This window comes from Equus przewalskii, chromosome 7, assembly GCF_037783145.1.
Source record: "Equus przewalskii isolate Varuska chromosome 7, EquPr2, whole genome shotgun sequence".
NCBI lineage: Eukaryota > Metazoa > Chordata > Mammalia > Perissodactyla > Equidae > Equus > Equus przewalskii.
The window spans coordinates 89,308,518-89,332,807 of record NC_091837.1 but is presented as its reverse complement, the minus strand read 5'-3'; the positions used below and the strand labels follow the sequence as shown (position 1 = coordinate 89,332,807).

General features: G+C 36.2%; 1 protein-coding gene across 26 annotated transcripts in view; it reads left to right on the top strand.

The window, feature by feature from the left end:
- NETO1 (neuropilin and tolloid like 1) overlaps positions 1-24,290 on the top strand; it is a 104,151-nt gene that overhangs the window by 71,875 nt on the left and 7,986 nt on the right. For 14 of the 26 annotated variants that reach the window (XR_011542113.1, XR_011542112.1, XR_011542115.1 and 11 more), the window contains 2 exons: positions 2,633-2,861; positions 23,419-23,532. Coding sequence is in view for 20 of the 26 variants with exons in the window: in XM_070627890.1 (XP_070483991.1) it covers positions 2,633-2,861; positions 23,419-23,532 (343 nt within the window). In the remaining 6 variants the exon portion in view is untranslated. Of the gene's footprint in view, positions 1-1,646; positions 1,698-2,632; positions 2,862-21,696; positions 23,533-24,290 lie in introns of those variants that run through there. The other 12 variants (XR_011542110.1, XR_011542111.1, XM_070627882.1 and 9 more) reach the window with 4 other exon arrangements.

Below are 24,290 nucleotides of genomic sequence, written 5' to 3'. Positions count from 1 at the left end.
TTGCCACATGCAGCGTAAGAAAGAAACTTGAAATAATTCTTCAGACACATTAGGCCACTGAAACATTTCAACCTGAAAACATGAGGCCTTCAAATATCTTTCTTTCTTGAATTAGTCAAATGATTACTTTAAGGAATTGTTTTTCTTCCTGTGGGTATAGCATTTGGTTTTTATAAGTGTTTGGTCTTGGTTGTAAGAACATCGGAGGGAGGGGTTACTTTACATGACACTCAAAAGGAAGCGTCTCACTTCCCCTAGTCAGCGTTTTCTCCTTTTGATAACTTTATATATTTACAATTGAAATTGCATATTGTTTTGAGGGCTAATAAAGTAGGTTAGACTTATTGATAGTATTTGAGAGTATACTTCTTTATTTGATGAAGAATGTACTTTATTTCATTTTTGTTGCATTTAACAAGTTTATTACCTTATGAGTACATAGATTTTTACACATATTTATATTTTTATAGTGTTTTCAATTTGTTTACTTTTAGTCAGGATGGGGCGATGGGGTGTAGTGAAAAGAGCCTTAAAACAAGACTTAACAGGTTTTAATCCAATTTAAGTCTCCCACATTCATTGGCTTACTATCCTTAAGCAGGTCATTTGGGCTCCTTTGCTCCAGATTCCTGGTAAAGGTCATCTGAAAGACCCAATCTCTGTTTACAAATCCATGTGAAAACTGGAAAATCAAACTACTTAGTAAAAACATGAAAGATTTAATATTTTCAGATATGCCTTGTAAAGTGGTTATTTTTGGAATTTTCTGGATACTGTTCAGGAATGTAATATTGCTTGGGAAGGGTAGATCACAGATGGACTATGTGAGTAACATTTGAACGTTTGATAGAATAAATATACAATAATATATAAATTTTAAATATTTTAAATTTTAAAAATTGTATGATATAAAATAAAATATTTTTTCTATGAAAAAATATAGTAAACTAAAGTAATAACTTGGGAATAAATAAAATGCAGGCTTTCCTAGTGTGTTGTTGTATAAGGCTATAGTAATGGCCGTGAATTTAAAGTCAGCATCAAAGTATCTGGAAATTTTAGGACAGCTTCTGTCGACCAAGGAAAATCCACTACAATTTAAACAGTGGATATTTATTTGGGCAATTAGAATTGCAGTTTGGGAAACACGGATTCGTGTAGAAACCCAAAATGTGCTCTGAGGAAGACAAAGGAGATGAGCCTTTATAAAGGCAAAAACAGAGAAATCAAGTAGATTGTTCTACAAGATCTGCGATTGGTGCAGGCAACAATTGTTACTTCTTGGCTCTACATGATTGGTCGCTCCGGCCATCTCTAAGAGAAAAGGTTCTTATCTACGGGAGTAAGCATATTTCTTGACAGAAGGTCAAGGTGACAGCACTGAAGCACAGTTCAAAAGTTACCTTCCCTCTGGGTGGAGAGACGCATAAGCCCACTTGCTTACTGGCCTCCCAGCTCCATTTTAGAAGCCTTGACATATGCTATTCCATTTTGTTATTGCTGTCCACACTTCCAACTGAAATGTTGCAGATTGCCTACAATGAAAACCTTCTCACCCATGAAGCATAATGAAACTCAAGCACTTAATATTGTTTCTCAGTTTTGTCCATTTCCCGACATTTCTCTGTTTTTGTTCTTTCTCAAAGTTAAATGAAGATTTCCTGACTTGGGACTTCACATTTTATTTTCGTTTCCTTGTAAGTCTGCAACATACTGTGTTATGTTTTTATGCCATAGTTCAGATTTATATTATGAATACCCTGTTTTGTGAATTATTGCATATAATTTACCACAATTGACATTTTATTATTTGCTTGAAATACTATTTGTTTGAATTAATTGCTTGTGACTTTTTAATGCACACTGGAACAAAGTCAAATAACATCTGCTGATCATGAAACAGTATGTCAGAAGCAGTATCATAGTGTGGGAGGATTATGGACTAGGGAGTCAGATGGGCCTCGTTTCTCATTTCCAACTTATACCATCATAGTCTGAATTTCTTCATCTCAATATGACAATAGAAGCATATAGTGTTGTTGGGAGTAATTAAAAATAATCTATAAAGTAAGTTGCACAGTACTTTTTATTCATTAAATGTCAATTTAATGTCAGTTATGTGGACTTAGCTAAATGTCTTGACTATGTTATAGTGAGAATGATGATGGATTAGCTTTGTTTTGTTTGTTTTTTTATGTACTCTGCCTCAAAAATGAAGCAGTGTAGTTATTTACTAATTTATTTCCAAAATGCATGGAAATAAATAATTTGTATTAATACAAATAGTATCAAAAGATAGTCTCTGATTTCACATTACATTATTTCACTTAAACAAACTAAGGAAAACTAAGTTATGAGAAGGAATAAGGATCATTTGAGTAAAAATGCTCCACTATGGGAAATGGTATATTGAAATAAAGAAAGAATAATAACATTGGAAAAAATATTAAGCACAATTTGATTTTAGTCTTACATCTTTACTTCTTACTAACCACAGGGGAAAAATAATAAGACTGATTGCAATCAAGACAGTCTTGTGACAGTGAGAAAGAGAAAGGACATTCTGGTACTTACTGAACTCTTTCCTATTTTGATTCAGGGAAATTATAATATCTTTGTTGCTGTTTTGCAGATCTACCTGCGATTCTTGGACTATGAGATGCAGAATTCCAATGAATGCAAAAGGAACTTTGTGGCCGTGTATGACGGAAGCAGCTCTGTGGAGGATCTGAGAGCTAAGTTCTGTAGCACGGTGGCGAACGATGTCATGCTCCGCACGGGGCTCGGGGTCATCCGCCTGTGGGCAGATGAGGGCAGTCGAAACAGCCGATTTCAGATGCTCTTCACATCCTTTCAAGAACGTAAGATTCTCTGCACTTGACTATTTGTCCTTCAAATGTGCCATAGGATATAAGTCTTCATAAGCTGTTGCTCCTGGTGTTTTCTTTATGTCGTTTGAGCACAGCAAGGTGTGCCTTAATAAGTGGTTAAAATCACTGAGAGCTTCTGTCCTTCATTCTGATCCATGGACAGGAGGGAGTTCCATGTTACATTTTGATTCCTGATTTCAGCACATGCATCATAGCCTTGCTAAAGACAGATCACATCCTTCAACTGGGACAGGATGACTTCTGTTTGTCTTTGGTTTCACTCTTACAAAGCATATGGAACTGATGCAGCAGCTTGTGATGAAGTTTTAGTTTGAATCTTAAAAACCTGCCTAAAAATATTTGGTGGGTTCTCTTTAGTAGGCTTCTCTTGCAGTCCCATTGATTTGAAGTAGGTCTGTGGCTGCAGAGTTCCAATTAAAGTCGGCAAAGAGAGAGAATTGCTTGGGAAGAGAGTAAATAGAAAAAGCTTCAGAAAACATTTAAAATGGCACAATGGGTTATACTCAGGATTATGTGCAAAGCACAGCACTTTTTCAAAAATTGTGTTCTAACAAATAATGAGTCATATTAATGGATATATATTTGGAGTGTTCTTTAGAAACCTTGAATAATTCATGTCTAATAAATTTATACAAATGAAAAATAATCCTGAGAAATGCATCTTTAAGGAATCAGCACCTTGTAATTTGAAACTATACATTTGTTAAATAGAAAAGACAAAATATTTTAGAATTTCAAGGATTTCTCAATGATAGGCATAGTAGCCAATATTTTTTCAATTCATAAATGTTAAATGTATTAGACAATTCTTTTACATATATAGTGAATAGAAAGTTTTGTCTTTAAATTCCTTTCTAATTATGCAGTTGGAGAATTCTAGGGCACAGAAGTACTGAACGTCACTCAGTCTTTCTCAATCTTGATACCATCATAGACTGTGTTAAATATTCTCCCAGCATTATTGCGGATTTAAACAGCATGTTGCTATCTATGTCTCTATTCCAGTAGTCGATCAAAGTGTTAGAGGAAGTGTGTCTTTATTTCAGCAAGGTATTTGTCCCCCCAAAATTCTTGTCATTTTCTTGACTAGAATATGAAGAGATTCAGCCTGTAGGATAGCACATTTGGTGTTTTCACTGCTGATTGCTCTACTGTTTCCAACAGATCGTGCCTTTGGTGAGGGGTTGGAGTGTACTTTATTAAATATTCTTATCAGCCTTGGATAATAATATATTGAGAACTTCTATCTAATTTAAATGACACAAAAATGGAAGGGCTAGCTAATATGGGCTAACGTGGGGTCACTAGGAGTCGGAATTAACTTGACAGCACTAACAACAATCTAGTATGTTAGGTGATATAATCACGTTTTTAAAAATATCACAAAAATCTGCAATTTTTATCCAAGCTACACCATAAAATATAGTAGGGCTAAATTATAATACATATTCTTATGTTTCAAATATCAAGTAAACAGCAATAGTATAGAGGAACCCTGACTCCTAGGACTTCTTAAACTTTTATTTCATTCAAACTCAATATGAGCCAATACTTTCTGTACAAGTGACAAAAAATTTCTTATGCGATATTAGCTTATATTAAGGAAAGTGCAATAAACAGCTCAAAGAAGGTAATCTCATGGGAAGCTGCACTAGTCAAATGCATATTGCATAGTCTGTTCTTTTCTGGGTATTATTAATGAGGAGGAGAGCAATCAATTGGAAGAGGTTGACCAGGATGCAGAAGCTTCTAGAATCATGAAAAAAGGGCAATGTTTGTTAAATTAATTGTAGGGAAACATTTAAGTGCAATTTAGGAAAAATTGTCTAGCTCATGGGAGCTGTGATATTCCAAAAGTGAATAGGTTCCCATCAAGGATATTGACTCTGGATAGAGGGGTGATTCGGTTCAAAAATGGACTATCATCTAGCATGAATGGCATAGGGAAAATGTCTATGTTGGGTAGGGGAAAGGACTGGCTAACCTCTAAGATCCTTTTCAACTCTAAGATTGATTGAGTGCTATGAGTCTTTAAAATTCTATTTATACAAGAAATGTCGTATAGCGTACTGTGCACATATCATTAGAAATATTTCTATTTGAGCCGAAAGATAAAGTTGCCATGTAACTAATTAATTGATCTCCAGAAGTCGTTCACATGGGTGGACTTGTTAATGACTAATCCAGAAGAAGAAATAGGGCATTCTTCCTCCGTAGGAAGAAAGCACCCTACCCTTTATGCTCCTACACAGTGGATGGATTATCATTCTCATTTGAATGATGAGTATTACAATGGCATTCTCTGTGATTATCTCATAAATTTACAAATTTACATTTATGATTGAAACAGATTTATCCTCTGTGTCACGGTTCCTATGCAGTTTTGTTATGATGGCTTTTTTCTGCATTGGCTACAACTGTGCAGAATTCTACCATTATATGCCTAAGATCAAAGTCATCCTGTGATGAAGTATGTGGGTGTAGACCAATTTTTTTGTATTGAAATCAAGATATTCAGATATGAGACGAAAATTTCAAAACAAGAAATAGACTTCAATCAATGCTACTACTCAGAAATGGGTGGTTCTAATCTTTACTGCATACACACCCACACACATATAGAGTAAAGATTACAGATGTGAAAGCAATGACCAGCTTTGTCTTACTCAAGTAATAAGAAACCACCTTGATATTTTTCTTGGTTCCTACATTTATAAGATAGTATCTCCACTGCATTGTTGAGAAATGCTTAGAGCATATTCGACAATATTCTAATATGAGTAAAAATCTAAGGTTGGGACCATCAGATATTTTTAGGGGTTAGAGGAGAGCTTAGAGGCCATTTATTTCAATCCCAAACATTTTGGGCTTCAAACAGAATTCAAACAGAAAAGCAAAAGATCCAGGGAAGTTAACTGGCTTCTCCTGCACACCCTCAACCCTGTGCTTAATGATTTGTTGACAGCACTGAGGCAAGAATGTAAGGCCTGACTTCCAGCCTCATAAAGTCTCTTGTGGATAACTTTGCCACTTTTGAGTTAGGGACAGAGCTCGCATTTTCTAAAGGTGATGATGACGATGATGATGATGATGATGATAACAATAGGTAGACCTTATGCATCACTCATATAGCTCATATATGTCAGCATTGTTTTACATACTTTACAAAATATTTGTTGATAATAAGACTAACCAGAATAATTTCCCTTTGGTTAATTGATTAAGGACCTTAACTGCTTATGCAAAATCCCTTTTGTCATATAATGTAACATGATCATGGAGTGATATTCTGTGATATTCACAGATTCTTCCTGCACTCAAGGGGAAAAATATATACAAGGCTTGTATACCAGGGGGTGAAAATATTGGGGTCATCACAAAATTCTGCCTATCATAGTCTACCTGGTGACCCCCAATGCTTCACTTCCCCTGCAGATGCAAAACACTTTCATCGTTTCCCAAAGCTCCCAAGAGCATCCCATTACAGCATTGACTCAAAGTCCAAATTCTAACCTTCTGAATGTGGTGCAGATGAAGCTCCTAGGTGAGTCCTTGAAAGACTCTGAACTTTGGCCCCTTGGGTACAATTCCTTTCTGTGTGTGGATCCATCAAATCAAAGAGACAAGTTGCCTGCCCCAACACTCTCAACACACAATGGTGGGACAGGCATAGGATAACAGTTACAGAGATTCTGGTTCAAAAACGGGAGAATGGGGAGCTGGCCCTATGGCTGAGTGGTTAAGTTCACCTGCTCTGCTTTCGCAGCCCAGGGTTTGTCAGTTTGGATCTTGGGTGCAGACCTACACACCGTTAATCAAGCCATGCTGTAGCAGCATCCCACATAGAAGAACCAGAATTACTTACAACTAGGATACGCAACTATAGACTGGGGCTTTGGGGAGAAAAAAAAAAAAAGAGGAAGATTGGCAACAGATGTTAGCTCAAGGCCAATCTTCCTCATCAAAAAAAGCAAAAACAAAAACAAAAACAGGACAATGGAGAGTAAACAGGAGTCCTGGTCCATAACAGTTTTGAAATCCAGCAGGGCAAGTGTTGGATTTTTCTTGATTATATTTCCAGTTCTAGGAATAATCCTCTGTAGCTACAGACTTTGCCCTCTAGGCTCTTGGTTCTGCTCTCTGAGTCATCTTTCCTTTCTCATGGAAGACAGCATATGCTTGCAGCTGAGTAGTTTTATCAGTAGTTTTATCAGTTTGCTTCATGCCATTAGAGTTTTGGGGTTCCAACAACTTCTCTTCATTCGATACTCTCTGTTCCTTTCAGTCCAAGCTGACCATTTTTCTGCTGAAATGATTTTCTCAAGAACCTTGTGGCCCTGGCTTGAAATTCACTGGTTTTTGCTCTCTTAGACAAATGCCACAACCATAAATCTCTTTAGGATAATCCTTTCTCTCTTTTTGGCTCCTCCTGAGATGGCTGAACATCATTGCCCTTAACCTTCCTAAAGGACCTCTCGTTTGACTCAGAGGGTCTGTAAGTCACAACTTTCTTTAACCTCTTGAAAGGGCCTTCTAGTTACCGACATTATGATCCTTTGATGCTTCTGATGGTTTACCAAAGGTTGTACAGTCACACATTCAGCCTTTCCTCTCTGCCACCCTTTCAGCACTCATTTCTGATTTTTAACATCTTTGCCACCCGGAGAGTCTGGGAACTTTCAAAATCATCTGGTTCTAATTCCTTTTTGTTAAATAGTTCTTCCTTTAACTATTTCTTCCCTCCCATGTGTTACTTTAAGCAGCCAGAGAAACCAGGCTACACCTTCAACGCTTTCTCAGTAATTTAGTTAGCTATAAAGCCAATGCTTGTCCCTTACAAGTCAGCTTGCCATATCTTGGCAGGACACAATTTTGGTAAGCTTTCTGCCACTGTAAAACAAAGATCTCCCTTCCTCCAGTTTCTCATAACATGTTCCTCACTTCTAGCTGAGCCCTCACCAGCAGCCCTCCGAGTCCAGATTTCTACTAACCATCAGTTTGGAGAAATTTAGGCTTTTCCTACCATGCTTCTCAAAATTCAACAAACCTGTGCCCACTGCCTGATGCCAAAGGTCCTTCCACATTTTGGGTGTTACAGCAGCACCTCACTTTCAGTACCAAAATCTGTGGTCGTTTTCTATTGCTGTGTAACAAATCACCACAAATTTAGTATCCTAAAACAACACGCATTTATTATCACACAATTTCAGAAGCCCAAGCAGTGAATCCTCTGCTAGGATCTAACCAGGTGCAATCAAGGTGTTAATTGGGCCTCTGGTTTCCATCTGGTACTCAGGGTTCTCTTCCTAGCTTATTCAGGCTGTTGGCGGAATTCCGTTCCTTTCAGTTGGAGGACTGAGGTCCCACTTTCTAGTTAGCTGTCGGCCAGGGATGCTCTCAGCTCAAGGAGTCCACCTTTTTAACAGGCAGGCAGTTCACAACCCATCTGTTTGCTTTCTTCCTCCCGGCCTGCAGTCTCTCTGACTCATACTTCACTTTATTTTAGAGAGCTCATCTGATTAGGTCAGGTCCACCCAAGATAATCTCTCTTATAGTTAACTCAAAGTCAATTGATTAAAGGCCTTATTTACATCTGCAAAATAACTTGTGCCATATAACGTAATTTAATCACTGAATGATATCCCAAGCTAGTCACAGGTTCTGCTTATCTCCAGGGGAGAGGGTTTTAAGAGACTTCCACACCAAGAGGCAGGAATCTTGATTCATCTCAGAATTCTCCCTTCCTCAGAATCCTCCAACTCAATTCCTCTTTGAACTTAAATGTTACTGTGTGTGTATGTCTATATTATAAATAGGCTTTGGTTACAAATTAATATGAAACTAAATAAATTATCTCATTTTAGCAAATTATTGTAGACAATTTCCCCACAACCTTAAAGTGGACAATTTACTTTTCGTCTCCGTTTATTTGCATGTCTGCTGCTCATTAATCAGATATTAAGTGATCAAGACTTTATTGTGCAAAAGCTCTGAATGAGAGCAGAAGAGCAGCTGAAGGTATGACTTCAGAAGTCAAAACTAGATATTACTCACGTTATTCATCCATCTAGGTACTGCAAATTCCTGTAACCCAAAAAAAGATTTGGCAGGAATTTGGCAGAAGACTCAATGTGAACAGCACGTTTCACTAATGTCTTCGTTCTGTATATTCAATACTTCCATGTTCAGTTCTATCATAATTGATTGTGGATTTTCATATATAATAAGTATACTCAAAATTGAAATTATAGTAAATATAGTCAAATTTAAACTAAATATAATCAATTTAAAAATAATCAAAATCTTTTAAAATTTGGGTAATTCTTTAGAGCAAGATCAACGACTTTATAAAAAGTGATGCAAATAAGTAAAACTATATTATAGTCACTCAGATTGAGTAACTAAAATAAAATACAGCACACTTTCTATAATCAGTGTAGGAATTATTCAATGTATCACTTATCTTTCTCAAGTTGGATTTATTCTTCTTTATCTGCAAGTATGTTTTTAACCTGATTTTCCCTAATATTTGTTGATTTTTGCTCCAAGAAAGCAAATTAGTTACAGTGGTTAACAAATTTTGCCATTAGTCTAAAAATATATTTGGATGTTAAATGTCATCTTTCTTAGAGTATATAAGCCAAAATTAATACTTAATTTGTGAAGTCTTTCTTGGGGTACCCATATATGTGAGTTCATCTCCATTGGATAAATTGTTTAAGAGTGAACTGAGCGTTTTGAATAATCCAAGTGCACAGTGCCATTTAGGAAATTAAAAAGACTATAACCTAATTAAATAAGACAGTGCCCCTTTGGTGGTAATAGTGATTTTTCTCCCTTGTCCCTAGGTTTCAAAATTTCTCTATAAGATGCAGTCTGGATATTATTCGTCTGAAGCAAACATTTTTTAGCAGCAGCCAACGACAGACAGTATGATATCATTAATCAGGGCAGCGATCTCTGGCAGAGCTCAGACAAAGCTGAGGGGAAGAGTTAGCAAGGGTAGGAGGCAGAAGTATGATATTTATGGGAGCAATAGTGGGAGGACGCATTCCTCAAGTCTCAGTTGAAGGGAAATACTTCTATTCAGTGATCTTATATTCTTCCTATTATCAGTATTATAGAATATATTTTGTTGTTGCAAATGTTGGCATTTTTTTTTTTTTTAAAGATTGGTACCTGGGCTAACAACTGTTGCCAATGTTTTTTTTTTTTTTTCTGCTTTATCTCCCCAAATGCCCCCTGTACACGGTTGTATGTCTTAGTTGCATGTCCTTCTAGTTGTGGGATGTGGGGCGCTGCCTCAACGTGGCCTGACGAGCGGTGCCATGTCTGCGCCCAGGATCCGAACCCTGGGCTGCCGCAGCGGAGCGCAAGAACTTAACCACTGGGCCACGGAGCCGGCCCCGCAAATGTTGGCATTTAATTCAGACTTTACAAAATGCTTCTAACATACATATGAAACCTAAAAGTCCGGTGACATTTGTAATAAGAATTTCTGTGCCTCTCATGTATATTCATTCTTTCCCTTTTCTGTAACTTATTCAGATACAAATGTAAAAATATGATGATTTGAAAATATATTCCTATTTGTATCATTAGTCCCCAGATTAGTATGTTCCAGAACAGAAGAACCTCATTATAATTTTACTTTATTCTAATACTTGTAGTCATGTGAAAGTGGTATACTGTATGATTATAGCATGTAAGCATAATATGCAGACATAAGATGCAGTAGATAGAATTGTAGTTATTATCAACAAATATTGATAATAATCTTTATGCCCTTTCAAAGAAGGTCTAAAGGTCAGGGGTGGAAGAAGTCAGATATTCTAAGCTGTGGCAGATACTCCTGCTGGCCTTAAAGGAACACACTGCCGTGCTATCAGGAGGGCCATGTGGCAGAGAATGGTGGGTGGCCTTTAGGAGCTGAGAATGTTCCCCAGCTGACAGCCAGCAAGAAAGGAGGAACCTCAGTCCTGAAACCTCAAGGTTCTGAATTCTTCTAACAACCTGAATGAGCTCAGAAAAGGCCTCCATTCTCTAGATGAGAACTCAATCCAGCTGCCTCCTTGATTTTAGCCTTGTGAGACCCTAAGGAGAGAACCCACTTGACCCAGACTTCCGATCTACATAACTGTGAAATATTAAATGGGTGTTGTCTAGCCAGTCAGTTTGTAGTCATTTGTTATTCAGTGATAGAAAGCTAAAACATATTTCTGTGGTGATGATTTGTGATTTTTAGTGCAATGGATTACTTAAGATATCACTAAAATATATTAATTAATATAGTATTATTTATTAATATTTTAATTACTATTCCTAAATTTGGTAGTTTAGGAGATGTGGCAAGAAATAATTGTAGGCAACATAGGAAAAATAGTCGCTCCAAACCTCAGCTTGACCCTAAACGTTGAGTATCTACTAATGTTTTATTAACCTAGTCATCAATAAGTTTTCATTCTGAGACTTATTTGTAGTCCTCCGTTCATGCTTCTGGTCCTTCAGTAAACATGTAAGCAGCCAGGCTCTAACAGCACAAGGATGAGTAAGATGGCTGCTCCTCGTAAGGTGCTACTACACTCGTTCAAATTAAATTCAAGTGTGTTTCTCACTTCAGAAGATGTTCATTTCTATCTGGCACCGTGTCCCACACTGCCATCACAAACTTTCTCATTTGCATTAGTAAATTGTCCACTGAAATGCTGTATTTTAAGGAGCCCAATTCTCTTGCAGAGTTTTTGTTCTCTATCATTTGTTTATATTAGTAGGATCTTTGCTCTTCTGCGAGAAGAACACACTGATTGATTGTTATTTCACTCTTAAGTTTTGTAATCTGGTCTTGTCTGGACATGCTTTGGCCTGCCATCTGCCTCTTGTGTATACAGTATGCCTTCTGTCCTGGAGAGTGCAAACTCCTTATTTTGTAATACACAAGTAAAATTGTCATATCTGTCACCTTAATAAAGTAAACTTGATGGATCCTAAGGGGAAAAAATAGATTGTAATTTGATGATTAATATAAAAGTGCTCAGAGTTCACTAATGCTGAGAATATACACTAAAAAATATTGATAATAATAAACTCGCAATAAATTTAGTTTTCCCTCTGGAAAAAGCAAGGCCAAACACATTTACAATTTTGGGGTAAATGCTAAGATCAAAAGACATTGTATTCACTGTGAATTTTGCCAAGAAAAGAAAATCGTATGTGCTAGAGGGAGAAATGTTACCAATTATAACATAGACCTTGCTGTTGAATAAATATGCTTCTATATAAAGAAATTACTTAAAAATAAAATATTTTTATTACGATAGAAAAAACACAGAAAGGGAATGTAACAAAGAAACATAAATATATAATTTTTGGCAAGTATATCTGTGTTTAGAATTTTAAAATTCGTGTTAAACATTTTCAGAAATGAAACCACAAATAAGTCACTTGAAAAAATTGTTTTGTTGTTAAAAAAAATTGAAATAGGGTGAGAAAATATGTAAGAGTACCCATTTGGTGCTGGTCAATTAATTCTGCCACTTTCTTACCTGTAACACCTTGACGTTAAGCCTCAATTCCTTTCCCAGAAAATGGAGGAGACACTACATGGCAGCTGTAAGTTTTAAATGCATGTGTCTGGAACAGAGCAAGTGATGGCTACTGTTGTGTCTATTAATGGGAAAGCAACATACAGAAACATTTTAGTCAGTTGTTTCTCACTTTCAAATATAATGACAGTTTTTGAGCAAAGGACAGTGATACAAAATTGTATAATCTGCCAGGGACTCACTCCTCCTTCTTTCTTTTTAAGCATTTGATTGAGTCCAATTGCACCATAAAGAAAACAACAGTCAGAAATATCTTAATATTGAAGGTGATGGACATTGATTACTGACTTGGTCGTTTAACTCAAAACATTGAAAAAATTTATGCATATAGACATATAGTTTAGTGGAATAATTAAGATATAAAATTAGTTTCCTCAGGTAAATTTTTAGACTAAAACAATTGTCTTAAATAATTTTGACTTTTATGTGTGTTTGTTGAATTACTTAGAAAATTTTGTGGGATTTTCATTGAACTTTTTAGATCAACAGTGTCTTTAAAGTGTGGGTCTGCCAGGGATCCTGTGGACAAGAAGAAAGGCAGCAAAGTCCTTGTAATTTTTGGTAGGATCCTTGGGGATAATGTATATTAATCTCTTTGATTTTGACTTTATAGCTCCTGTAGTTAATGTCTGTCACTGAAAGTAGGCAGTATATGTTTGTTGCATGGAGACAGAAAATTATTATTCTGAATAGTTAGCATTTGAACTAGCTGAATCACAAGCTTGAGGTTACGGTGTTCAATTTATTCTCAACTCTAATCTTTATTTACTGCAATTCTCCCTTTTGGGACTTGGCATGTTCAACAATGAAACCAAATATAGTAACTTTAATAGAACAGAGTGTCTAAACTAACCAACTCTTGCAGATATGTGTACATCAGTCGTGAAAGCAAACCCCGGGCCACACGTCCAAGTCCTATTAATGATCAGAGTACAGACCCCAAAGAAGCGTCATCTCCTCCTTGTTGTAATTGGCGTCCTGTCTAATTGCATACAATGAATAAATCATTGTGTAGCTGACCCAAGGCAGACATAATCATAGTATAAAAATGTGTGATAGTTTCTTAGAATCAAATCGAATGCATAAATCATGCTGTGGTTCATGCTCTTTGTGCAGAAAGAAATGGTCTATCTATGGAATATAATTTTCTCATGAAGATGTGTCTCTTTGCTTAATATGATGTCTTTTGGAACAGTAGAATGTGCAATTTTAGCAGAAAGAGGAGAATCCAATAAATGTGAATGGGATTAAATAGAAATTTGTGAACAAGAATTTCTTGTATTAAAAAAGGTTAAAATATGTCTTACTCAATAATACTGGATATTTTGACTGATAACTAAGTAACATTGGAACATAGAGTTTTTGAAGCAGATATTGATCTTTGCAAACATATATGAAGATGATAAAGGCGATGAAGAGAAGAGACACAAATCTATTTCTGGCCTCAAATCTGGTCAGCACTTTTCAAATAAAATGACATTTTCTCTAATTGCATAGCCCAAGGGCCATTTTAAGTTTAAAGTTTGGTGGTAGGGGAACATTTTCCATTTATTTTGGGAAAAACAAAACAAAACATTTGTTTTGGGGGCAATTCTGATGGCCAAATATATTTAATTTTTTTTACATTTTCTTTTTCTGTAGTTAGAATACTATGATTAAAAATGATACTTAGCAGCAAAAGCTATCCATTTTTGAATCTAGTCTTTAAAGTCTTTGAAACCTTACTGAGATGCTTACTCATCACCAAGATCTCTGATGTTTTACATATTTTCTTCCATCAAATTCATTGAGAAAAGTTTATCTATTCCTTAGAAATTAAAATCGTTGTCAGAATTTAATGAGAAGATGGCGTGTCATATTCCTTTTACTGCTTAAAGTATTTTTGTTCTGATGTCTAGTCAGTGGACAAACACTTATTAAGCACCTACAAAATGGCATGTGTTATTCTAAGCCCTAGTGATAAAGTCGGGGATAGAACAACTCCCTTGCCTCACATTCTTATAAGAGGAGGCAAACGATTTACAGCTTAGTTAATTAAAGAGGACGCACTCAAGTCTTAATAAGTGTATTGGGAAAAAAACCCAACATGGGCTAGTGTGGCGGAAAAGGATGCAGATATGAGTGCCCTGGGGTTGTGGTGGGTGATACTGGAGTTCAGGAGGAAGCTGGGTAAAGATTTTGGGCAAGCAGAAAGGATACTAAAAAGCTGGGGATTTACTCTAACTTTACCCAGGAAGGTTTTGGAGTATTTTAAACAGGAGTGAAACAAAGTCTGATTCACACTTAAAAATGACCGCGGTTCCTCTGGCCGCTGTGTCCTTGGATCCATGTAGGAGACCTGTAGGTGAAAGGTAGTTTTGGCTCATTCATACCAATGGAGACGTTCCCAAGAGCTCAGAGTTGAGATAGAGCTGACAAAACTGAAGGCCAGTTTGATATGGGTGTCGAGGAGAAAGGACTCAAGGATGATCCTGAGCCTTTAGCCTGAACAGCTGAAAGGATGGGGATAGTCGTGCCTCATATTAACATCAGGAAGGTGTGTCGGGGGAGCGTTGAGGTGGGGTGAAGGAGTGATTAAGATGAGTAGGGTGATTTTCTGTGAGCCCATCAAGCATATTCTATTTGGGATGGTAATTAGAAGTCCACGTGGAGATGTTATAGAGGAATTTGAAAGTGCGGGATAGATCCGGATGTCAGACAGGAGTCAGAGAGGGAAGTGTGAGCCCACAAGGAAACAATGTCAGAGGCTCTAAGTCTGATTGAGATCCCCCAGGAAAAGGTTGTGGATAGAGAAGAGAAGGGACCTCCCACGGCCCCAGGAACCTGACCCGGGGGGCGGGAGGGGGTGTCTGAGAAGTCAGGGGAAAATTATTGTCTTTGTCACCTGAATTGATTAAAAGTATTATTGAAAAAAAGCATCTGAGTTTTTAAGTATGCTGGATTTTGCTATTTAGTATGAATTCTTTACCTAAATATATAATGTAAATATCTATCATATTTACATATTTACAATAAATTTAAGCTTTATTTCCATCTCTCAGGCAAGGAAAGTGATAGACTCTAGAGCATCTTGAGTGTCAGAAAGTTTTAATAAATCAGTGTCTTCAAGGCTGATGAAAGTTGAATTCAGAAAATGAAGCAAGGACATGTAAATGTCCTCCAAGCGATTTCCTCCTCCTGCTGCTTCTCCACACATTTCTGTGACCATTTACAATTTAAGATGGGGGGAAAAATGGAGAATAAAAAAGAGCTGGAGAAGAACCAAAGATGTGAGTGAAAGAGTGTGTGTGTGTGTGCGCGCGTGTGTTGTGAGGCTGTGCCCACACAGGCCAGCACAGAGCTGGGGAGCTTTTGATAAACATCAAATTAAAGTTAAAAGGAAAGAATTTGAGGGCAGCAAGGAGCAAGGAGAATGTGTGAGAAAGAACAAGATTTGGGCTGGAGGCTGAGAGACTTGAAGGGAAGCATCTGATCTTAAGCCCCAAGCTGTTATTTAGATAATATAAGGATTTTTAAAGGAAAATAAGATCAAACATCACTTCTATTTCCAAATTTTCTTGATAAAGCACGATGTTCTTTGACTTTGAACTAATCTACCCATGTTAGTTTTACTAACCACAAAGCTCAAGTATTTGAAATATCAATGTGTCAGAGAGGTGCCAGTTTTAGTTCCATTTTGTTTTAATATTTCCTGAGAGGTATTTAGAAGATTTCTGGATTTAAAAAGAAAGGGGACAGGGCACGGGGGACAAGGGGCGGGTTGGGGGGGGGGTGGGTGATAACCCTAATAGAATGAGCTAGTGACGAGCATTAAAAAGCAATTATAAATTAAAAACCTTTTAATTACAGAATTGGAGCAATATTTACAAACGTAACACAGTACTGAAAAATGATGATATATCTATGATTAAACTTTTAGATTATAACGTATGTTTTATGATTCTTTATTAAAATTTTAAATAAAACTTCCTTTATGTTGTGGCTGCTGTTCTTTCTCTTGTCCTCCCTTATCTAATTCAACTATGCTCAAAATTGTTATGCTTATCTTCTGCTGACGTTATTTATTAAGAATCAGCAATATAGGTGTAAAGGTTTGTTTGTCTCAGATGCATTCATGATGGAAGCATCGTGATGCATTGAAACACTGTTTCACAGGAGTATGGTGCATGCTTGCCACCTAGTGGTAAGAATGGGAATATATGAGGATTTAAAAATGGAACTCCAAAGAAGGCAATGAACTCAGTGACATACTAAGTTCGTTAATTATTTTTAAATAAAATACAAATGCTATGTAAAATCTATTCTTTTACTGGTTAAAATATGAAAGAGAAAATAGACTCTTTTTAGATTAATATTTGGTTTTCTTCATGAAAAGTTATATTTTCCCCTATTATAAAAAGCAACTGTGTGTGTATGTGTATGTATATAGAAACATATGTCTATAGCCATACTTTTACGTGTATGTGTATACATGGAAAATTTATCAATAAAATTTAAATATAACTTTTAAATATCCTAGAAATAGCCATCACTAACATTCTGGCTTAGTATTTCTGGTAAAATTTTCCATGTGTGTCTTTGTGTGTGAGATTTTATAATGTAAAATAATTTGTACCCTAATTTTTCACCCAACTTTATAATTTCCCACAGTATTGTATGATACCTTAAGAATTAGCAATTCTTTCCCTATAATGATTTTTGAACACTGGGGCAATACTTCCCAAGCTTTTGTTTTTGTTTTGTCTAAGTGTTAAACAAATAAAATTGGAGATGTTTGGATTAAGCAAAGTTAAACAGGCTTCTTTGGCATGCAACTTCTCTGGACAACACCCTGAAAATCACCAGAGTGGTGACATGTAGGAGCACACGGGATTTCTCAGTCTAGCTAGTACACAGTACACTTCTTCCTTGCTAGAACAAAATGTTATATTAAATTTGTGTTTCAAAAAAATTTATTATAAAATACTTGGATAAGTATTCACTTAAGGCATTAAATTGGAATTTTAAAATTGAGCTTAAAGTACCGGTAGATATCTCAAAATCTGCATCTGTGTATTGTGTTTCTCTGTTCTGAAAATTTTGTTACTACAATTGTAGGACAATGCTGTCACTTTCGGCCAAATCTCAATTTTATAGGATCACTAAAACCTTCAGAAAAGCTTTCGTGGACTTTATATTGTAGCCAAAAGGTTAAGATCTGTTCTCTTCTACACAGTGTTTGTTTTGACTTTCCAGGATGGAAACTGAATATCTCTTTTTACAACTTGTTGTTAGAAAATGCATGTTACCTTGATGGTCTTGTTATCCTGTGAATAAAGGAATATCACAACTATCATATACATCTAAGCCGTGCTTCTATAAACTAGTACAAACACACTTTAAAATCTGCATTTGCCATTGTATTTAACGTTAATAAATTCTGTTTTCTGTTTCTTTTTTAGAATTGATTTTTAATGATACTGTACACTGAGCATGGCTGTAGCAAAGGAATATACTCCCCAAGATATTAAAATAACTTAGTCAGGACATCTTAGTTTCAGGAAAGTTCTGGACATTTCTTAGAAAGGTGTGTTTATTGTGTACTTGGCTATAAAAAATGGAGACTGGTTATTGACTTGGTTTTTTCCTTCTACATGTAAATAATACAGCAAAACAGAAGCAAAGAGCTTGGAGCTGCAGCTCTCTGGTTTTCACATTAAATACATTACACATTAAATATATTTTGTTTTCACATTAAATATATTACAAATTCATATAATTACTTTCAGAAGAGAGAAGGGGTAAAAACTTCAATTTCTGCAAGTTGTAAGGTTAACTATTTGTATTGCCTTTCATTGTGTTACTTCACGTAATATCAGAATTAATTTAAAACCATTTTCGAATCAGAGAAGGGATTTATCAGCTTAGCACTTGGGATTGAAGCTCTGTGAAATGAATGCCTGGTGTTCTAGCATAAGGGCTTGGAGAAATACATCCTAGGGAAATTTAAAGTAAATATTCCTCCAGACATTTTTGAGAAAAAAGATGTGTCATTACAGATTCCTTTATTTTCCAATTTCTTCCAAGTGGCTGTAACGTGGGACGTTCTAGAGCTGGTGCATTCAGGTGTGGTGCAGTACGCTGGATGGCATGTTGGCCAGCGTCTATCTGTTCTGATTGCTGGGTTTCGGTGAAGTGCTGATCGTTAAATATTTTAAATATTACCGCTAGACACAATAGTTAATAGATCTATGTATTGAAACCCATTTAATTATATTGTTTTTATTACAATATTGTGCTAACTAGAGAAGAACTATGCTTTTTTGTTACATGAGAGAGTGAACGCTTCTATGTATAACTCATCTTTTTAGACAGCATTTATTGCACACTACTATGTATGAAGTGTCTACTCTGTTCTTTCAAATTTGCGTTCTCATTTAGTTTTAGCAAGAGATCTGTGAATGACAATCCTTACTTTATAAATTAGGAAATTTAATAGTAAGTCACTCAAGTTTTATATCTCATATCTCTCAAACATTGTAAGATTTTTTGTAACTGTAGTAGTTCAAAACCAGTTAACGTGTATTTATCATAAACCATATGACAATATCTGTGTTATGGTTTTTTAAAGTTTATCACATTTAATTCTCATGATGACTCTATGTAGTAGTTAAGATTATCCCCAATATATAGAGGCAAGCGGAAACTGGAAAAATTTAAGTAAAACTTGCTCAAGGTCACGCAATTTAGAAGTGGCGGACGAAGGTTTCAATCTCAGACATTTTGACTCCGAAACCCCTGTGCAATACTCTCCTTCTAGAACAGTTTACAATTACAGCTGCATGGTACGGCTGGCACTATCCTACAGTCTTTGCATAATTAAATCATTTAGGTAAGTATTACTTTTATCCCTGTTTTACACATGTTGTACCTGAGTATGTGTTCATGGAAGTCGAGATCTGTCCTTGGGGATTATCGCTCTTATCGGCCTAGATGCAGCTCCACCCTCCATAGTGTTGCCAGGACTCTACCATCCCGGGACAAAGGGTCTGCAGAAGCCCTCTCTAAGCTTCATTTTCACGTCCAGTCTCTTACACAGCCAGAAAAGAATGCTTTGGCCAAAAGCGTTTGTATTGGTGACGAGGGAGGAAGGGACAGTCAGGCAAGACTCATTTTGCTGTTATCATTTCCATCTCGTATATTCCATGAAAGATTTAAATCCAGAGCAAGGCTGTGCTTGCACATATGACATTCTTTTGGCTGACTAGAATATTTCCCTACCTTCAATTTTCATTTTTTTTCTTAAAAAGAAACACTTGGCATTAGATATGGATAATAAAATAGTGATGTTTGATAAACCTCCAATGAAGAGAAGTTGCAATAGCTGTGGTCATCATGTCTAAATATGCTTTAAAATTGTTCGGAGACGAAAAGCAGTGACAAATATGTAGTTTCTTCTGTGTGCTTAATTTTTTAACATCAATGTGAAGCTATATTTGCTATTCTGAAAGCAACAGAAGACCTAGTTTCAGAAATAAGTAGATTCTTCTGATCATGGAAACTGCCCGTGTGAGGTACTCTGAATTTTGAGTATTGCTTCATTAGCTGCAACCTTATTATAAGTAAACCTCAACTTTGGGCTGCTTCTAGATAACCTTAGTAAATAAGGCAGCTGCTTTTTAAGAGGCAATGGCTTTTGACAATGCATATGAACTTCTGAGCAGAGTAAGTCCTCTATAAATTGGTGGAATATGTGCTTTCTCAGCAAAAGTAAGAGAGCCAAAAAAAATGCTGCTGAGCTTTCTTTTCTGGGAGTATCACAATATGTACTGTGTTTGAAGACTCTGGCATTGCAGGTGCATTCTCCATCAATAAACACACCTGTCGAGTCTTCCGTTCTCCGGGGTACTCAGGTATGCAGCCTGGCCAGAGCTAAACTTTTGCTCAGTAATACTAATCAATTAAAAATACCTGTTGAATATTTACTACAAGCCTAGAAATGCTAAGAGGTTAAAGACGTACCATACCAAGAAAATTCAGAATACAATAGATTTCATTTTTAGCGTCTATGCAACAAAATGTGTTCTTGTTCAAAGAATGTAAGTCGTTATAGATTTGTTTCTTAGCCATTGCAAGATTTGCTTGTTTATTTAGTTGTTGTTGATGTTTGCCTAGCAATTCTATAAATATTAAGGAAAGTAAGGGAGAAGAGATGCAGAATAGTACCAGGAATAATTTTTTTAAAAAGCAAGAATTATTTCAGTTAACTGGCACATTTGCATGATTATTTAGTGTCACGAGGTTTCAGGAATGTGATTTATTGACAGTCCTGGATTATTGGGTACATTCCTACCCAGACCACCAATATTTAATGATAACTGATTCTGGCACATTGACTGATAGTTTATAAGACGTTTTCATGACTACTAAGCAGCAGAATAAGAAACAAAATCACATTTGGAGAACTTGGAATTCAAATCTCAATGCTTTTAGCAACATATTATTGTACTTCACTCAACTGCAGAGTGCAATTTTATTTTTACTTACATATTGATTTATTTATTTTTTGCTGAGGAAGATTTGCCCTGAGCTAACACCCACTGCCAGTCCTCCTCTTTTTTTTGTATGTGAGACACCTCCACAGCGTGGCTGGTGAGTGGAGTAGATCTATACCTGGGATCTGAACCCGCAAACCTGGGCTGCTGAAGCGGAGCGTGCAAAACTTTAACCACCTTAATTTTTTTTAACTAACCCATCCTATTGAATAGTAATTATAATAACTTTTCCAATTCATTCTGGAAAGTCAATATTGCTCTTTTAAATATGCTCTTTTAAAGATATTCTGTACTTGATGGTTAACTGTAACTTCAAAGCCGCCACAATTTATTAGGTATTAAATGTTTTTTGAATTTTTTACTAAAGCATGTTGCAGTCACTCTAATCTATTTGCAGAAAACACGTTTTTGTTCTGTGTACACATTTTGACAACAGTTTTTATCTGTTTAACAGACCATATCAATTCCGCAAAAGCCATTATGGTGGGCTACAGAAATTTGAATTTAGTTCCTTACTAAAAAGCAGATTTTCTCAATAATTTATCAAATAATTAAATTTTACATTATGGAAGTTTTGTACAATGCTTAACAAATCACTAGCCCAATAAAATGCTAAGCATTATCCATTTCAAAATGACTACTGTATATTTTCTACTCTATTTTTTGTAGGAAGATTAGCCCTGAGCTAACTGCTGCCAACCTTCCTCTTTTTGCTGAGGAAGACTGGCCCTGAGCTAACATCCATGCCCATCTTCCTCTACTTTATACGCGGGACGCCTACCACAGCATGGCTTTTGCCAAGCAGTGCCATGTCTGCACCTGGGATCTGAACCGGCAAGCCCTGGGCTGCGGAGAAGCGGAGTGAGGGAACTTAACCGCTGCGCCACCGGGCCGGCCCCCTTTTCTGCTCTTCAATGCATTTTTTTTTTTTCCAAAATGACTGTTAGAACTTTTTCACTCTTTAACCAGGGACCTAAAGTCAAACCAAGTGAAGGGAAGAAGAAATTCTGTTCTTTCGGGAAGGTGGGCGGAGGAGACGGGTGTAGAGAGCCGGCAAGACTCACTTTGCTTGAGTTAGCTACATCTTTGCCGTACCTTGATTTTCAAAACTTGAGTGTTTGGGGGTTTTTGTTGGGGATTCCTGTAGGTGTGTTAAAATAAACTAAGTTGCCTTATGCAAAGCATTTTCCTGACCATCTTGGTTAATATCGGATATACATTTAAAGAAGGTAGCTTTCTAAAATGTCTACCATATATGGTTTTGAAAGTGAAAAATCCTTTATACTGTGACTGCTGTATTTAGATAATATTGATCATTAATAAACCTTTACTGATTGATTAACCACTGTAAATTTTGTTTTGTGTCTAACATGTTTTTCTAGAATGCCTATCCTTAAAAGGCTCACAGAACTATTATTGAAAAAAATAAACACTAAAATTACATTTTATGAGATATGTGGGGTGATTACAAAGGCAAAAACAAAGCTTAGCTTTAAAGCACTGTCAGAAACTCTAATCCTAATGCAGTATTGCCCTAAGACTGATTATTCTAAGTATCCTCTTACTCTGATAAGGAAAGAAATCTTTTTCCTAATATTGAAGTCATATCTAACATCGTACTTTGCTATCTTGAACTCTTCACTATTTCTCATATTCGTGTAGCCAAATTGTCCACCTTCTTGGAGTTCTTATTTTACCTCCCAGTGCCCTAAATGTGCATCATAATCTGGAGATTATGGATCATCGTACCTAAAGTTACCATAATGTGTGAAATACATACAAAGTAGGCTAATTTCATCACCACAAATATGTTAAATGTTGACAAAAATGATATGTGTTTTTCTTAGGTTGTTCAGGATTAATTTCCCCGTTCTGAATTTCTATGGCATTCTTTGTTTTTTTCATACGCTTAAATAATGTTATAGAGTTTCCTTTCATATATATCTTCTTCATTAGTATTTTGTAAGCATATACTTTTCAAAATTATTTCAGTATTTCAATTAAGTATGTTTGCACAGTACAACTAAATTTATACACATGGAATTTCAGTGTAAAGCATACTGTTATGCATGTGGTGGGCACGGAAGTTTTGCTGAATGAGTGCACCAAGTGAAAAAAAACCCCGTATGGATGACATACTTCATTTTTACGATTGAAAACATCCCCGTGCCAATTTTATAAGCTGAGCACAGCCAGAGGAATGCCAGCTCTATTAGTAACACAAGAAGTAATTATCACTACAGCAGCACTTCTGAGAATGGGGTGTCGGATCATTTGATTTGACAGCAAATTATCATTGTAATCTTTTTGTTTTTCGATTTGTAATATGAGTGATTTACTACTGCGCCTCAGTTGCAACACTGTTTCTTTGTCTTTTTCTTCTTGTTTTAGCTCCCTGTGAAGGCAATACATTCTTCTGCCATAGTAACATGTGTATTAACAATACGTTGGTCTGCAATGGACTCCAGAACTGTGTGTATCCTTGGGATGAAAATCATTGTAAAGGTAATGATGAGTCCTTGAAATTTTAAAAATCGCTCTGCCTGTAGGGTGGGAAGAAGTTGATTCCAATGTTTATATGTATCAGAGAGTCAGACTGTAGAGTGGCTTTTATGAACTTCATGCATGTTTTGTCATCCATTTATAAGCTTTTTTCTTTGCTTTTGCTTGTGCTGTTTCCTCATTCGTTAATACACAGTGGACTATCCTTAACACTTGAATGCTCATTAAAGACATCTCCTAGGGGATGGAGAGTGGGCAAAAGGGGTAAAGGAGCACATATATATGGCGATGGCTGGAAACTAGACTGTTGGTGGTGGACACGATGCAGTCTATACAGAAGCCGAAATATGATGATGTATACCTGAAATTTATGCAATACTATAAACCAATGTGACCTCAATAAAATGAATAAATAAATAAATAAACTGCTCTTATGTCTCAAAAAAAAAAACGTAAACCGTCTTCCAAGAAAAAAAAACCCAGACATCTCCTTATTCGAGCCCGCAGAGCCATGGAAAGGGAGTCGCATCTTTCAGTGTAGTGCATTGTTTCCTCTCAGACCCGGTGCCCCTCAATCTGTGGCTGCACCTCTCACTTATTCTGGTTTGTCTTCAGTGGACATTGTGCACATACTCTAGAGATAAAGCAGATTGAAGGAACATTTGTGCTTTCAAGTACTTCCAGCCACTTAACTTGACTTAAATTTTGTTACCAAAATGCATTTCTTCCTTTCCAATAAAAATAGCTTGCAGCGCCCCTCA